Genomic DNA, 16,791 nt, shown 5'->3' on the forward strand with positions numbered 1-16,791 from the left:
ACAAAGGTCTGTATAGTTAAAGCTATGGTTTTCCCAGTAGTGATGTATGGAAGTGAGAGCTGGACCATAAAGAAGGCTGATCGCCGAAGAATTGATGCTTTTGAATTATGGTGCTGGAGGAGACTCTTGAGAGTCCCATGGACTGCAAGAAAATCAAACCTATCTATTCTTAAGGAAATCAGCCCGGAGTGCTCACTGGAAGGACAGATCCTGAAGCTGAGGCTCCAATACTTTGGTCACCTCATGAGAAGAGAAGACTCCCTGGAAAAGACCCTGATGTTGAGAAAGTTGGAGGGCACAAGGAGAAGGGGACGGCAGAGGACGAGATGGTTGGACAGTGTTCTCGAAGCTACCAGCATGAGTTTGACCAAACTGGGAGGCAGTGGAAGACAGGGGTGCCTGGCGTGCTCTGGTCCATGGGGTCACGAAGAGTCGGACATGACTAAACAACAACATATATATTTACACACACAGACACACGTGTGTGTTTGTGTGTGTGTGTGTGTGTACACACAGACAGACAGACAGACACACACACACTTTTATATATATGCACACACACACAATCACACACACACATATCTCTCATACACACACACACACACGGTGAGTCCTTTAAAAGAGGCCCCGTGGATACAGAGTACACATGTTCCACGGGGCCCCTTTTAAAAGACTCACCTTGTATGTATTTACAGTACATATGAACACACTTGGGCTGCTCTTCCACATCAGTTTCCCCTGCCCCCACACTGCAGAGTCCCATCCTGTAGGCTTCTAGGGCAGTGTTTCCCAACCTTGGGGCTCCAGCTGTTTTTGGACTACAACTCCCATCATCCCTTGCTAGCAAGACCAATGGTCAGGGATGATGGGAATTGTAGTCCAACAGTAGCTGGAGACCCAAGGTTGGGAAACACTGTTCTAGGGTATTAGGTGGTTTCTATAAATGTGGTCACATGACTTTATTTTTGTGAACTTTTTTGGGGTGAGGGAGGGGGTTGAGTATTAAGCCTATTCTGTTGCACTTCTCAGCCATTCTGCATAGTTGCAAGTCATTCCCAATTCATCTCCTCCCACTATAATAATTGTTTCTTAATTTGACTTTTAGGGCCTGGAAGATCGCTGGGGGAATTCTCATTCTTATCATCTGCGCCATCAACATGTACTTTGTGGTGTCGTATGTAACTGGCCTGGGACAAACCCTCTATTATGTGATTGCTTCACTTCTCAGCATTGTCTATCTGGCCTTCGTGGCATATTTGGTAAGTTAATGGTGGGTTTGTAGCGTTGTTGTTGTTGTTTTCCTTTTTGAAGACTTACATCTTACTAGGAAGCATGACTTTCTTCCCCCACCTGGTCCAGAGATGGTTTTTTGAAATCTATGGCGTTTACCAGGCAATACTATTCCAGCACACTGAGAAACTGCCAGATGTCAGAGGGCAAGTGGCCAAATTTAGCAGGGGATCGAATACTTTCCCCCCTCACTGTAGGTGTCTTAATGCAGAGTTCTTCCCTCCGCCATCCCTGCATATTGCAGTTTCTGTATCTGCATCATTTCCCACTTAAAAATAACCTTATCTAAGGAAAATGAGATGGATTGTCCAGTAAATTAGGCTACATGATAGCGTTCTCACTGACTTACTTCGAAAACAGCGGGTGTATTTTCAGAAACGGTTGTTCTTCCCAGAACAAAACAACAACCTTGTGTGTGTGTCCCCCCCCCCAATGTATCTCTTTAAAAAACCATCTCCTATCATTGAATCTCAGGATGTGACTATGCAAATGAAGGGGAGGGCCTATGCAGATAGCACTAAACCCAGTTCTAAATGGCTCCCACAAGGTTTATAGAAAAGGTTTACACTGGCTGCAGTTTAGCAAGGAGGGAAGAGCCTCCTCTTCTGCCTCAGACACTGGGGTCACGGGTGGCAAGGAGCTGGTTTAGCTCCCAACTTGGTATTTCAGAATCTACATTTTAACTTTCTCCCATATATGTGAATGGATCCTGAGGGATTAAAATTGTGTTGCAGGCTAGCCTGACCCTCCTTGATGGTAATTCTGGCGTGCACCAAGTGTGTGTCTGTTCACAGGTTTCGCTGCATCCCTAGAAGATGCACAATTCAAAGTGTTGGTGCTGACCTTTAAAGCCCTAAGCAGCCTCGGCCCAGTAGACCTGAAGGAGCATCTCCACCTCCATCGTTCAGCCTGGACACTGAGTTCCAGTCTGAGGGCCTTCTGGCGGTTCCCTCACTGTGAGAAGGGAAGTTGCAGGGAACCAGGCAGAGGGCCTTCTCGGTAGTGGCCCCGCCCTGTGGAATGCCCTCCCATCAGATGTCAAAGCGATAAACAACTATCTGACTTTTAGAAGACATCTGAAGGCAGCTCTGTTTAGGGAAGTTTTAAATGTTTGATGTTTTGTTATTCTGTTGGGAGCAGCCCAGATTGGCTGGGGAAACCCAGCCAGATGGGTGGGGTATTTTTATTATTATTACCCTTGTAAATACAATTCCTCCTTGCACTTGCACCTTTTCCTACTCAGTTTCCCCCTGTCAACAGCCTAAAATACTTGGGCTCGGGGATGGTCTACTTTTCTCTTTTGCAATTCTTATGGGCTGACTGAGAGCAGCCTCTCTTCACTCTTATTTTACCTATTTAAAGCAAGGGTGGGTGCATACCCATATCTTTTGAATGTTGCCCTACACAATCTCCTCTCATGTACCAGATGGCAGGGGGAATTTGGCCCCTTTTAAACAACATAAATCTGCCCTTTATGTCATTTTGAAGCTATGTCTTTGAAATGCCTTCTCCAGAGTGAATTTCTCCTTAACATATTGCCTGCACATTTTGCTTCATAACTTTCACTCTAAAGGGGCTAGAGTCTTAAAACAAAAATATATATATGAAAGCTTACAGTCGTTGTTCTCTGAGCCTAGTTCAGCCATAACTCCCTCTTACTAGCTCTGACCATAGGCACCATTTTAGCAAAAGCATTTCTTCTTGCTTATAAGAGAGGGCATGACCTCTTCTAAGGAGCTGTCGGCCCTGGCGCATATGTGCATCATGTTAAAAGGAATTGTTTGTTGTTGTTCTTCTGAAGTATTCTTCTGACTTGCAGTGATGCACATTTAATTGGATTAAAACTCCTACAATCGCTCAGCTAAGATTTCTTTAGTTGGGTTAACTAGATCTGCCTCTTGGCATGCAATGGCAGCAACTGTGTGTGACATGTTTTTCTCTTGGCTCCCCTCACAATGTGTTTCTTAGGGTGGAATTGCACAGCCCCCATCACATTTTGAAACCTGGTACAGTGCTGCTGTTTTCCTGAGGCATTGGAAGTTGGGGCAGGGGTGTGACCCTAGGTAGTTTTCAACTAAAGTTTACTTAGAGTAGTGACTATGTTAGGCCGGACCCTGAGATCATCTTCTGAGGCCCTCCTTTGTGTACCTCCTCCTCGAGAGGTCTGTGGGTGGCAACATGAGAACAGGGCCTTCTCTGCAGTGGCTCCCCATCTGTGGAATGCTCTCCCCAGGGATGTTTGCCTGGCGCCTTCATTATACACCTTTCAGTGCCAGGCAAAAACGTTCCTCTTTGACCAGGCCTTTGGCTGACCTAATCAACATCCTATACCCTTTAAAATGTGACACTTTGCGGGGGGGGGCGTGTTGGATTATTGTTTTTATTTTATTTTATATATTGTGATTTTTGTTTGTGAACCATCCTGAGACCTCCGGGTATAGGTAAAGGTAAAGGGACCCCTGACCATTAGGTCCAGTCGTGGATGACTCTGGGGTTGCGGCGCTCATCTCGCTTTATTGGCCAAGGGAGGCAGCGTACAGCTTCCGGGTCATGTGGCCAGCATGACTAAGCCGCTTCTGGCGAGCCAGAGCAGCGCACGGAAACGCCGTTTACCTTCCCGCCAGAGCGGTACCTATTTATCTACTTGCACCTTGACGGGCTTTCGAACTGCTAGGTTGGCAGGAGCAGGGACTGAACCATGGGAGCTCACCCCGTCACGGGGATTCGAACCGCCAACCTTCTGATCAGCAAGTCCTAGGCTCTGTGGTTTAACCCACAGTGCCACCTGCGTCCCTTTCTGGGTTTAGGGCAGTATATAAATTCAATAAATGAAATGACCCACTCTGGGTTATATCCAACACTGGTCCTACTCAGAGCAGACCATTTCAAATTAATAGATATAATTCAGGTCCATTTATTTCAATGGGCCTACTCTCCCAGTGAAATTAATAGACCTGAGACCTATGATCACATGGGAACAGAGCACTGTTTTCTTTGTAGTGGCTAAAATACTTTGTGGTGGGACTGTCTTTTTAAGTAAACCTACAATTGATTTGGGATTCTGCTTCTCTCCTCCAGACTTGGCTGTGCCTAATAGCTCTCGGAGCCTCCTTCCTGGCCTGTGGTCGCACGGTAAGAGTCACAAGAACGTTGCTTATTGAAGAGCCGGCTTCGTCTCCAATTAATTAAATACTGGGTCTGTCTGTACGCAACAGGGAGCCATCAGGGCCAGTGTGTTTCTATGGTTTACTCTGTGAACATATCCAAATGTATGTGCGCTTTTGCACAAAGTTAAGATTGTGGTTAATGGCGTTAAAAACAATAATTGTGGTTGTACATATTGAGAAATACTCGGGTTCTTTTCCTTGCTGTCCCCCTACAATCACACTCCAAAGAACAAACGAACAAAAATTCTCGTTGCTTCCCTTGTAGCATTAGATTCTCAGTGTGAGAATGCAAACACTAAAATGCTTTCGACTTTAACCAAGGGACTAATACTGTATTCTAACTGGGATGCATTCAATTAATGGCAATTGTGTCTTTAAAAAACCCGTGTTTTAAAGGCGTAAAATTAAATGATGTGATTGCACTTGAATAGAAGAGACCCTAATGAGTCTTGCTAGTGTCGGCAGCTGGAATGCAAGGTAAAGGCTAACATTATTCAGTGCTAAGGAATGCATCTTTATTCTGGACTATGCTTCAGGATGCATCCCCATGGGCAGGAAGCAGGGGAGAATCTCCCTGCATGTTGGGAAATAGCATGAGAAGCGTTATGCTGAATCTTGTTTCCTGTGAAGCTGGCTTTTTGCAGGCAGGCAGTGTCCCCACAGCTGAGCATTCAGGCCCTCCATCTGGAACCCAAAATAATGCAGTTTGATTAAAGTATTGTCCATGAATTCTGCTAAATGTAGAAGCTGGCAAGCAAATCAGTCTCCTGTCCAGTTGATTAATGTCGGCTGACCACTCCTTCTGATAACGATTAAAGGCAGGCGTAAGTTAGTGGTGCTGAGGCTGTTTCTGAATCCTTTATCAAAGAGAGCCTTGCCAAGCTGAAAACTTATTTTGGAAGGAGTACAAGCCACTTCTGAAAGTACAGTACTAGTGAAAGTACTATTGCCTGCCAGATGTATCATCTTCTGCAGGACTACTGTCCAAAAAAATCACACAAATGGTTGTGGCTGCACATTTTGACTGAGAAGCAGGTAGAAAGAGTGCTTGGCCTGGTCATTTATTTGTTGGTCTTCACTAGAGGAACGGCTTGCTATTCAGCTCCAGAGATGGGCACATGTATCATGTGCTCTGGAATTTTATTTCTCTTAAGCAACTGTCCCAAATTCCCCCCAAATGGCTTCCTTGGTACTCTTCAGTGTAAAAGCAAGATCACAGTTAAAGAGAGAAAATCCACAATTTTTGTATAGATTTCTCCCTTTTCTGTCTCCACTGGAGTTCTCCATTAGAGGACTCTCAATTCTGAACCAAAAGAACAAGTGCTAAAAATTAAAATTGGGCCCGTACATTAAAAAGTGTTAATTAACTTGCTTAGTGTGCAATTCTGGTGGTCAGCAATGGGGAAATAATTTTGCATTCAATGTTTACAAGTTTTTACTGTTTGTTTTGTGACTAATTGTTATTAATACAGTGAAGTGATGTCCATATTTCCTGTAACTCTTTGTGTCAGGAATGTTAGGGTTAAAATGAAGGTTTCGGCATCCGTTGGAGGAAAATACTTAAGTATGAATACTTGAATTCTCTTTCTAGCCAGGAGTCTCCTACTACACACACTCCTACTATCACAAACATATTTTTTTAAAAAACAAACAAACATAGTTAACCTGATGTAATTATTCCAGTTACTCCTTCCGTCATCTTAAATGGTTTTTCTGTATTTCTTTTTGTTGCTTCATTTCCTTTTAACAGTCTTCAGGGTAGCGTTGCAAAACCCTCCCCTTTTGGCATTACAACATTGAGATAGATACTAAGAAAGGACTAATTATAGTATTAATAACGTTAATAATTGCATCACCTGAGCTATGCGTAGGGTACTGGGTATAATGATGAATGGTTTTTACCTCATGGAATATGTTTCATATATTCCTCGTGGAATATCGTTCAGAGATGCATGTGTCTGTCATCTGTTAAATAGAATTCAGAGGGACTTCCTAAGGTTGCAGCGTGGTCTGAAAAGGCCCAATACGGAAAATAGTAGCACATTGTGAAACGAGCTCCACAGAAATTCAGAGACAATTCCCCTACCTCCGTATTCTGTTTCATTTGGGAAATGGTAAACATTTAGATTCCCAAATATATTTCTGTTCTTAGAAGACGAACCTGAGGGAGTCCTTGAGATTTGCCTCAAGCAAGACTTGCTCGCAAATATTGTCACTGGTCTCAAATGTTACCCTTATCTTGTGAAACTGATAAGAATACTGATTTTGCTGGACTAGAATTTGGGCCAAGGTAGCTTTGTTGCATCTACTTCATCAGATGTGTTTCAGGTCCAAAAACAAAACAGCTTTGGGTGGATTCAAATTTTAATACTTTTCTTACACGTATTGCGAGGCTAACCACCCACTTGGCTTGAAGAGGGCTACCCATAATCACTAGAAGGTAGAAATCAGAACTGGTCATAGCATGACTAATGTCCCCACCCCACAAAGACATTTGACATTCTCACACAATCCTTCATGTGTGTTTCTCTTTCAAAAACACTAATGATACATCTTGACTTGAAATGCCCTAATTTTTCAATCATCACCGGAAGCCAGACTGTCTGAGTGTCTTCAGGATTCATCCTCCAATTTTTCTGTACCATTTTTAACGTGATCATTATCGTTTTGCTCCCTGGGTATTGATAAGATTTAACGGGTTGAATAATAACTTTATATCAGCGTTAACCTATGCCCTGTTTTTGACAAATGTCAAAGGTTGCACTCCAGGGCATAGTTAAACATGCTTAAATCCTTTTAAAACTGGTCAGCCTAACGGATGCTTTGTTCTGTGCTTGAGCATTAATCCAAGGCTATAATAGCCTACTGGCCCACATATGATGGGTATATGGACGGACGGACTTTCTATTGCTGCTTCAAGGTACACCTAAATTTCAAATGTAGAGAAAAATACAATTAAACTATTTTCAGTTAGTGTGGGAGCAGCCAGTTCTGCTCAAGAACTAGACAGTACATTTTTGTCTCATGTGCACTTGTGGAAAAAAAAATAATGGCAGCTGTGAGGATCTTTTGCTTAAGAGAAGGTGACATTGCATGTGTTTTGAGACTTTCAAGTTGGCTAGAATCTTTCCTTCTGCCTACAACTGTATGTAGTGCCATAAAGGTGACAAAAATACATTGCATCACAGGCATGGCGTGTTGCCAAGAGGGTACCTCGCTTTTCCCCACTCAACACTAACATAGCCTGATATATTCCAATACTTTTGAACTACAACTCACAGCATCCTCAACCAGCATGGGATGGGGAAAGGCTGCACTCAAGGCAAGTTGATGTTTGGTATGTGTAGTTTTCCTTAAGAAAAGACATCCTTGCCTGCAGTAGAGAAGGACCTCTGAAATACAGGGTTCAAGTTGGCCATACACTTGAGAGGTGTGGTTCCTACTGGGCCGTGCTGCTGTTATATCTTCATTCACTACAGAGGGGCTCTGATCATTCCTTTTTGCTGCAACAAAGCTGCTAAATTTTGAATTGCTATTTATCTAACCATCTCAAGTCTCCCGGTTTTATTTGTACTAGCTTATCCTATCTGACTTGCTCGTTTTTGCTGTATTTCAATAAACTTGGTGAACATTTCCCCAGCTCAGAAGCAGGCATTATTTTAACAGTTCTGTTTTACAAACTCGGAAGAGTGCGTCTGGCATTTTCTATGTGGACTTTGCATAATTACTTGAAATGCGTTGTACACTCCATGGGCAAATTGCTTTCCAGGTTTTTCAGTAGCAGACTAGTTTACACTATTGGGGAGTTGCATGGTTTAAAAATGGCCAGCGGCCTTCAGCAGCTGTGATTTTTTCTTCGGTGCACTTTAACATTGTAAATTCTCAGAAGAAAGATAGACAAGCCTGCCTCTTGGGATGTCAGTTTCTGTCTGACACCGTTTTGAACATGGTACAAGATTCTGAAAATCGTAGCTATGTAGCAGTCGTAAAGCATCTGTGCTACACAGTTTGGGTTGTAAAATCTATGAAACAAATGTCTATTTTTTCTAGTATAAATCAGTCTGTATAAATGATAATTTAAATTAAAAGAATGGAACATTTTCCAACTTGGGTGTCTTTCTTTTCTGCTTAAATTAACCTCACGAAGGTTGTCTTATTCGGGTATTATTTGATATATCAAGCACACAATTATTATTATTCTTTGTAAAATGCGCCCAGATGTGGAATGTGGGCAGTGTTCTCTCTTCCTGCCCCTGTCCCCCAGTTCATTGGAGCTTTGACGGATTCTGCACCCACATCTGCAAAGCACACCCTGCCGTTGAATGGAATACCCAGCTGTCTTGCATAGGCGTCCATGCAGACATCAAAACCTTTGTGATGCTTTGCATTTACATTGTAGGCTGCAATCGGTGATTCTGGCACAAGGCGATGTTCAGTTTGCCGCTTTGGGAGAGGTAAAGATTCAAAGTGGCAAGCCATTGAGGAGCTGATGGTAGGAACAATCCTGTTGGCTGGCTGCAAGAAATAATGGCAGTGGCCAGGAATGATGGATATAATTAAACCTGAATAGCATAACTATTTCCTAACCAGGTCAGGTTTTAAGTTCCATGTAGCTTTCCTGGCTAATAGCTGTTGTCGGCAAATTTGGGAAGGATAGGTCAAATACATTTTTGAAAAACAGCTGAGCTGTTATGTTATGTTATGTTATGTTATGTTATGTTATGTTATGTTATGTTATGTTATGTTATGTTATGTTATGGGGAAAGTTATGGGGTCTGTTCTCAAAGGGTTCTGTGACACCCCCCCCCCAAAATGCCAAGAACTGCTCTGCAGAGACTTCTGCAGTTCATAAAACATGAGTCATTTGCTCAGGTTTCATATTTATGAGTCGAAAGCAGCTTATTAACAAAGGAGAGGGGGAATTCGGGGTCAGATTAAGGCCTGGTTGAGTCCTCTGCTCACAATTTTTCTATTTTAGATCATTTATTTCTGTTGGTGTTTCCTGCATCATCTGTGTATGTCACAGTCCACAGTGCAAATTAGCTATTAAAAATATATCTAGTAGCAGTTTCCTATTAACACAACAAATCAAATGGCAACTGATCCATGGTCAGTGGAGCAGCCTTCAAATGAGTACTGCTGAGTTGGCAAAATCCTTTCTAGTGCTCTGTGGGCCAACATTACCTGGAGATTAAAGCTTTTGGATAAAACAGATTCAACTCTGACATGCTACAGAAACTTTATCTTTCCCCCTTTTATTACAAGCTCTCCTTACCAGCTTTAAGGAAAGTGGAAGGTGTAAGTAATTTTACTTCGCTAAGAAACTTGCAGTTTAAATGTCCTACAAGCAATAAATTTTTATGTTAACTCTTGAGACGCTATACGGTAAGTTTCAGTCTGTTGGAAACTGTTGGTCATCCTATCTTTTTGATTCATACCTCTATATAAACAGTTTAAACTATTCTCAAAGTCTTAATGGGATTAGCAGAATTTGCATGTAGAGATTTTTACAGTGTATTAGCGTGAAATGGCTTTTAAAAGTCAGTGGACTTCAAAATCAAATTAGTGACACTTTATCAGTCTTGTGTAGTTTTGGCAAGTTAGGTACAAAAACATCATTAGTAAAAACCAGAACAATTGCCGGGATTATTTTTTGTGCCACTTACAGAACTGGCTCCCCCAAACGCGGCCCTCCAGCTGTTTTGGGACTACAACTCCCATCATCCCTAGCTAACAGGACCAGTGGTCAGGGATGATGGGAATTGTAGTCCCAAAACATCTAGAGGGCCGAGTTTGGGGATGCCTGTTACAGAAGATACCAGTTGGCCTCCTCCAAGTGTTACTTTTTAATTTTTATTTATTTATTAAATTTGTATATTGCCCTTCATCCTTCGATCTCAGGGTGGTTCACAACATAAAAATACAATACATGTATTTAAGACATGTAAATAATGCACATGTGTCTTTTCAGTATCATTAAAGTCAGGAAGCCAAAATGAACCCAAAGGCAATCTTTGGACAATCACATCTCTGCTGAATAAGCTGAGATATGGCCAAGCCTTTTGCCTGTTCACAAAGCCCCTTTGTGTGATCCATGAAATTTCTAATCAGCTAGAGTTTCCCGTTTCATCCAGCCTGAGAAACTGATTACTAGCTCTGGAGCAAGCCAACATTTTCAGCCAGTGTTTGAAGTTGCTTTAATTCCCTGACCCCTTATGAAGCTGGCAATGATACTTTCCCAGTTTGATTAAAATGGGAAATAATAGTATATTGGACTTGCCGGTCTAATAGTGGCTTGCCAGAAGAGGCTGCATGTTCATATGAATGCAAGAGATTCATTCATAACTGAGCTTACTAAGCCGCGATGTGATCAGCTGAACCAGGAAATTCACACATCTCAAGACACAACATAGAACCACCAAGATCCAAACGTGTTTTCTAGAAGAAATGCTGACAAGGTTTCAGTCGTTATTGTTGTGGCTCCAGCAGCAAATCACATTAACTTTCACTGAAACTGCACAACTTTCAGTTGGCAGGAACCACATGGAATTCCTAGAGATACTGCTTTCATCTAAGCAGTTACATGTACCACGTATGAACATAGTCACCTTAGAAGTGCACGACTATTCTGCCACATGTAGGCCCCTTTTGACTCCCTACACTACACCACCTACCTTCAGAAACCTGTGGGTTGTATCCAGTGCTGCCATTCTATTCATGCAATGGAACTTACCCCATGCACTCCCAAAATACAGCCCTATATTTCTCCGGCACACAGGTGATGCCATGTAAGAAATTAGTAAGATTGTGAGGGAGGGGTTTGTTTGACTTTTTGTAGCACTATTGGATCTATAACTGGCTGAAATATTACGTCTCGAGACCCCAGTTCAGTTCCATGATTCTAAAAACCCCATGAAACATGCTCTGCCCTCATCAAACCAGCCTGCCCCCAAAAGAACTTCCTACTTCTTCACTGGTAAGAGCAGAGACACATGCCCCAAAGAAAATGCATCCCACAGATCTTCCATTGAAATATTTGTGGAAACACAACTCTTGCCATACCGCTCGCTGAATTGGTGTACTCATCACCCAGGGAAAGGAAAAGCAAAGAGATCCAAAGTATAAGCACCAACTGTTCACTCCTCCAAATTGTCGTCGTCCTTAAACACATCCTCTCAGAATAAACTGAGAAGAAAGGGTCTCTGCGTGTAACTTAATGAAGGGAAAACGGGGACCACCATTCTGGTGCTGACATGGGGGCACAGAAGGATCAATGACATTAAACAACAAAGGGTTTAAAGTTACCTTTAAGAAGTCCTAAAGAATTGTAGTGCAATATGAGCTTTCATGAGCCAATCCCTACTCTGTGAGATTAGCAAAGAGGATAAGTATACTCCAAGGACAAAGAGAAGTAGCTGAGCAGTTCTTTTAATACAAAGTGATGCCGGAAGGCCAAGCGATGGAAGAGAGAGCAGTCGGATTGTCACACGCAGATCCCTCACTTGCACAACATACATTCAGATGCTCAAAGATCCAGTTAGTATGGGTATAATGATGCCCAGCTAACAGTCCCTGGTACAGTGGTACCTCGGGTTAAGTACTTAATTTGTTCCGGAGGTCCGTTCTTAACCTGAAACTGTTCTTAACCTGAAGCACCACTTTAGCTAATGGGGCCTCTCGCTGTGCCGCCACCATACACTTTCTGTTCTCATCCTGAAGCAAAGTTCTTAACCCGAGGTACTATTTCTGGGTTGGCACAGTCTGTAACCGGAAGCGTATGTAACCCGAGGTACCACTGTAATGGGATATGCATCAGTGGTATGAAGAAACACAATGGCTGGCTTTGAACATTGCTTTCTCCAATCACTACATGCCTCTTCTCAAGTGGTGGTACTATAATGACGTCTTCAGCATTGAGACTCGTGAGACAGAGAGCTCTTGAGAAATCCAACCAGATCTTTTATCAGTAACAACATCCTATTAATCTAAATTTGAACCACTCCATGTAACGTGATTTCATTCATATATATATTGGTTAAACTAGGGCATATAAACTGCACCGTATCCCATAAAGCAACTGAAAACCACACATACCTGCAGCTACTATCCAGAGTGCATCCCTCACACAATTGCATACAGCTAAGATTATGGTGGGACATGGGTGGAACTGTGGTCTAAACTACAGAGCCTAGGGCTTGCCGATCGGAAGGTTGGTGGTTCAAATCCCCGTGACAGGTTGAGTTCCCATTGCTCGGTCCCAGCTCGTGCCAACCTAGCAGTTCGGAGTGCAAGTAGATAAATAGGTACCACTCCAGTGGGAAGGTAAATGGCATTTCCATGTGCTGCTCTGGTTTGCCAGAAGCGGCTTAGTCATGCTGGCCACATGACCCGGAAGCTGTCTGCGGACAAACAGCGGCTCTCTCGGCCAGTAAAGCGAGATGAGCGCCGCAACCCCAGAGTCATCCGCAACTGGACTTAACAGTCAGGGGTCCCTTTATCTTTACCTAAGATTATGGTATAGTCACATCTGCTCCCAATCTTTTGGGCAAAGACAAACAATTGCCCCAAACAGTTGCATCAGACATCCTTTTAAAAACTACAGTGTTTAGCAAAGTGCGGAAACCACTCTGTAAAGTCGGGTAGGTTCCCAATGAGTCACTTGCTACAGAACAGGCCCATCAGACACAGCAGTAGAACTTCTCTTGTTACCTTCAGCTCTCAGCTATAATCTCTCCAGTATCTCATCAACACAGATAATTATCCTCCCTACTCATTGGCCTTGGGCTGAAGACTTGCCCCTGCTTAGAAACAACCCAAAAACTTACGGAAGCCACTTACTAACAATCATTAGCCATGAAACAGAGATACAAACCCTGCAACAAACCCAACAGTCTCCATATGTACTGGAGCAAGTCTGTTTTGCAATCAAACAACATCAGCTCTGTTATCAAAGGTCCATTCATTGACATATCTTCTAAGGTGAACTAATGGTATCACCTGCCATAAATATAGGCCAAACAAGTCAGTTTCTGCTCAAGATAATAAACGGATGCTAATCAGACTCTGAAACCAATATGGAGGTGTGGGGGTGTCAGTCATCCCCCAGGGCATTCTGTAGCAGATCGGAAAGGTCGTCATACTCCAGATATACTCCATTCTGGGCAGCTCCCAACAGAATATTAAAAACACGATAAAACATCAAACATCAAAAACTTCCCTAAACAGGGTTGCCTTCAGATATCTTCTGAAAGTCAGATAGTTGTTTATTTCTTTTCTTTTTTTAATAATATTTATTAAAGTTTTGAAAGTTACAGAGAAAAAAAAGAAAAAGAATTAAACATAACAAAACCATACAATATAATACAAGGACAAAAATACTACATATACATAACAAAAATAAAACAAAAACAATTAAAAAAGACACACATCCAATACTTTCAATGTTATTAACTTTCTTTTACTTGTTTCAGCAACCTCCTCACACCTCCCTTTTTTTGTATTCCACTTCAATTAATTGTTTCAGCAAATCCTTTCCATCTTCCTCAATTTTCTGTCCTATCATTTAACTTAACAAATTCTAACATTATTTTTTCCTTTAATCCATTTACAATCTATTGTACTTAATGATAGTTGTTTATTTCTTTGACATCTGATGGGAGGGTGTTCCACAGGGTGGGCGCCACTACTGAGAAGGCCCTCTGCCTAAATAAATTGTAATAGAGATTAGAACTCTTTAAGTGTGCATTTACACATTAAATCGTGCCATCCCTGATCTTCACCTGGGGTCACTGATCCAGAGTGCTGTGATCGGGTCTTTTGTTCATTTGACTGGATCTTGAATTAACTTCGTGCACTGTTCCTTTGTGATCTGCACAGTTGTGTGACATACCCAACTGCTGCCTCTTGCTTTGCTCGACTTTTTGGCTTCACTTAGTAAACCACTTCCCCACTCCCTTCTGTATTTAGGGAATATGCCTACCCACTCGGGCGCTTGCACATCTGGTGACGTGAGCTGTGACCTACTTGCAACACAATAGATCTGTTAGCTTTTAACAAGCCTTGACACTGCTAATGGTGGTAGCAGTTCTCTCAGTCATGGCTACACTTCTGGAATTTTGGTTTAATTTATCTAAGGAAGGGCTCCTGGGAATGGGTTCGCTGGTGAGCTGGCCTCCTGAAATAATGAAGTGTGGGGAAAGGAGCTACCATGGGGTAGGGAAACTGGGTGCATCCAGATGTTTTGACTGCTAGCAAGGTTCCCCACCCACAAGCCAACAACTTTCCTAACAAATGGCTGCAGCTCTTTAGAGTTTGGACTCCCACTTGGAAAACCTTGGGAGATCTGATCGTACCTGATTTCAACTACGTTTTCATTTCTCCTAGAGAGCATTCCTAACTGACACCTCCTTTTCTTCCTTCTCTAGTATCACCTGGGACTCACTGGTCATCCAGAACTCTTCCTCCTCAACAACATTGATGCCGACCAAGCCTCAATTAAATGAATCCCCTCCGAACTAGTAAGGGTATGACTTTAAAGACGAAGAACATAAAGCCCTCCTATGCTGCCCTAAACCAACTTTGATTGGTTCTGATATGTTACTGCAAACATCCAATAATTTGCAACTTCGAGAGAGAGGAGCACAAGGGGAAAGGAATTACTGTATGCTATTAAGGATCGTCTGGTACACTGGAAAATAGACTTCTTTAGAAGCTGTGCCTAAGGTCACCTAGAAAAGTTACAAAAGGACTGACAGCTTGGGTTAAATCATTGTGAAGCTGAGATTGTATGTAATAGTGATGGACAGGCACATATCTTGAAATGTGGGTCGCCACCAAACATCTTCAAAATACTGGAGGTGTGGGTACTAAAATTTGAAAAGCAATTAGCGGGAGGTGGGTGCTGAACTCTTCATTCAACCGCTGGCCTCCCTCTCTACCCAGCTACCTCTCCCTGTGCCCCCAGCGTTTTACTCCTAGTTGGATCTCATTTCTGGCCTCAAATTGGGAGAAACGTGCCAGGGGCAAACTTGTTTATTTGGAGGCAGGGTCTAGCAATAGCAGACGGAGAGTTCCATACCCCTGTCTTGTCTGTCATTTTCACTTTTGAAAGCCCTTCACTTGCTTTACAGGTATTTGACAGTGACCCATACTTGAAACATAATAACTACAGTAAAGGTACTGGTGATTTGATTTCCGTTTGATGCAGATCATTGTCTTTCCTGTCTAAGGGAGAAATGATCACACACCCCTCAATTTCTGGAAAACTGACAAGCGTCTTTTCTGAAAGTTGAGAAATATTCTTCTTGGCATTTTATCCTCAATACTATCCTGTTATCAAGGAGTCCAAATGTAACCCAGCAGGTTCACTATTCCAAATGGAGAATTTGGGTTTTTGTTTGACACAGAGTGCACCCAGCCTGGCTATCCCAATGGTCCTTCTTGCTGTCGGATTAGGAAACTAACATAATTGAATTTTCCTCGTGGCTGAAGAAACTTGTTCTACGTGCAGAGCTGTGATTGCAAGACTAAGTCCATGAGATTCAAGTATAACAGCTTTTCTTTTTTCGAGAAGCAAAAGAACTCTAGCCTGCAACTCCTGCTTCTTCTGCTGACTCTATTAATATTTTTATATATTTTTTACAGCACCATCATCGTACAGGGTGCCATAAAGCGTAACAAGAGCCCCTTTCTTTCCTTTTGACTACTCAATTTGGTACAGAGTTGTTAAAATGACATGACTGGCAAAATCTCACATCAGCTGACTCCTTTAACTCACACTGCACATACTTTGTGCTTAATGTGTCACGTCTGATTTATTAGGTAAAACTTGAAATAACAGTTTCATAAAGAGTTGCAGCTTGCGTCATTTACTCTGCTGCTGGTAAATGTGTGTTTTTAATTTACAGCAAGTTAAGGGTCCTTTTTTCCTGTATTAGTGTGACATTTTACCCGGTTAATTTAATAACACATTCAATCGCAGCTTACATTGTACAGTAGTGCCTCGCAAGACGAAATTAATCCGTTCCGTGAGGCGCTTCGTATAGCAGTTTTTTCATCTTGCGAAGCAAGCCCATTGACAGCTTAGCGGACTGGCGGTTTAGCGGCTTTTAGCGGATCAGCTGATAAGCGGCTTAGGGCTTAGGAAAAGGGGGGGGGGGAGGGAAAAAAACCCCGCAGGAACTCGCAAGACATTTTCGTCTTGCGAAGCAAGCCCATAGGGAAATTCGTTTTGCGAAGCGCCTCCAAAACGGAAAACCCTTTCGTCTAGCAGGTTTTCTGTCTTGCGAGGCATTCATCTTGTGGGGCACCACTGTAATCCAAAGCCAATATAGAA

The 16,791-nt window shown here is 42.5% G+C and overlaps 1 protein-coding gene and 1 long non-coding RNA gene across 6 annotated transcripts in view; one reads left to right on the forward strand and one right to left on the reverse strand.

Annotated features, from left to right (window-relative positions):
• The window catches only part of SLC11A2 (solute carrier family 11 member 2), a 64,426-nt gene extending 47,954 nt beyond the window's left edge, over positions 1-16,472 (forward strand). For all 5 annotated transcript variants that reach the window (XM_079966725.1, XM_079966726.1, XM_079966727.1 and 2 more), the window contains 3 exons: positions 1,106-1,259; positions 4,369-4,422; positions 14,882-16,472. In XM_079966725.1, the coding sequence (XP_079822851.1) occupies positions 1,106-1,259; positions 4,369-4,422; positions 14,882-14,959 (286 nt within the window). In that variant the 3' untranslated portion in view covers positions 14,960-16,472. The remainder of the gene's footprint in view (positions 1-1,105; positions 1,260-4,368; positions 4,423-14,881) is intronic.
• Positions 1-16,791, reverse strand: part of LOC307210816 — a 285,910-nt gene that overhangs the window by 127,059 nt on the left and 142,060 nt on the right. The gene's annotated exons all lie outside the window — the stretch shown is intronic.

Source organism: Podarcis cretensis, assembly GCF_951804945.1.
Source record: "Podarcis cretensis genome assembly, chromosome: 2".
NCBI lineage: Eukaryota > Metazoa > Chordata > Lepidosauria > Squamata > Lacertidae > Podarcis > Podarcis cretensis.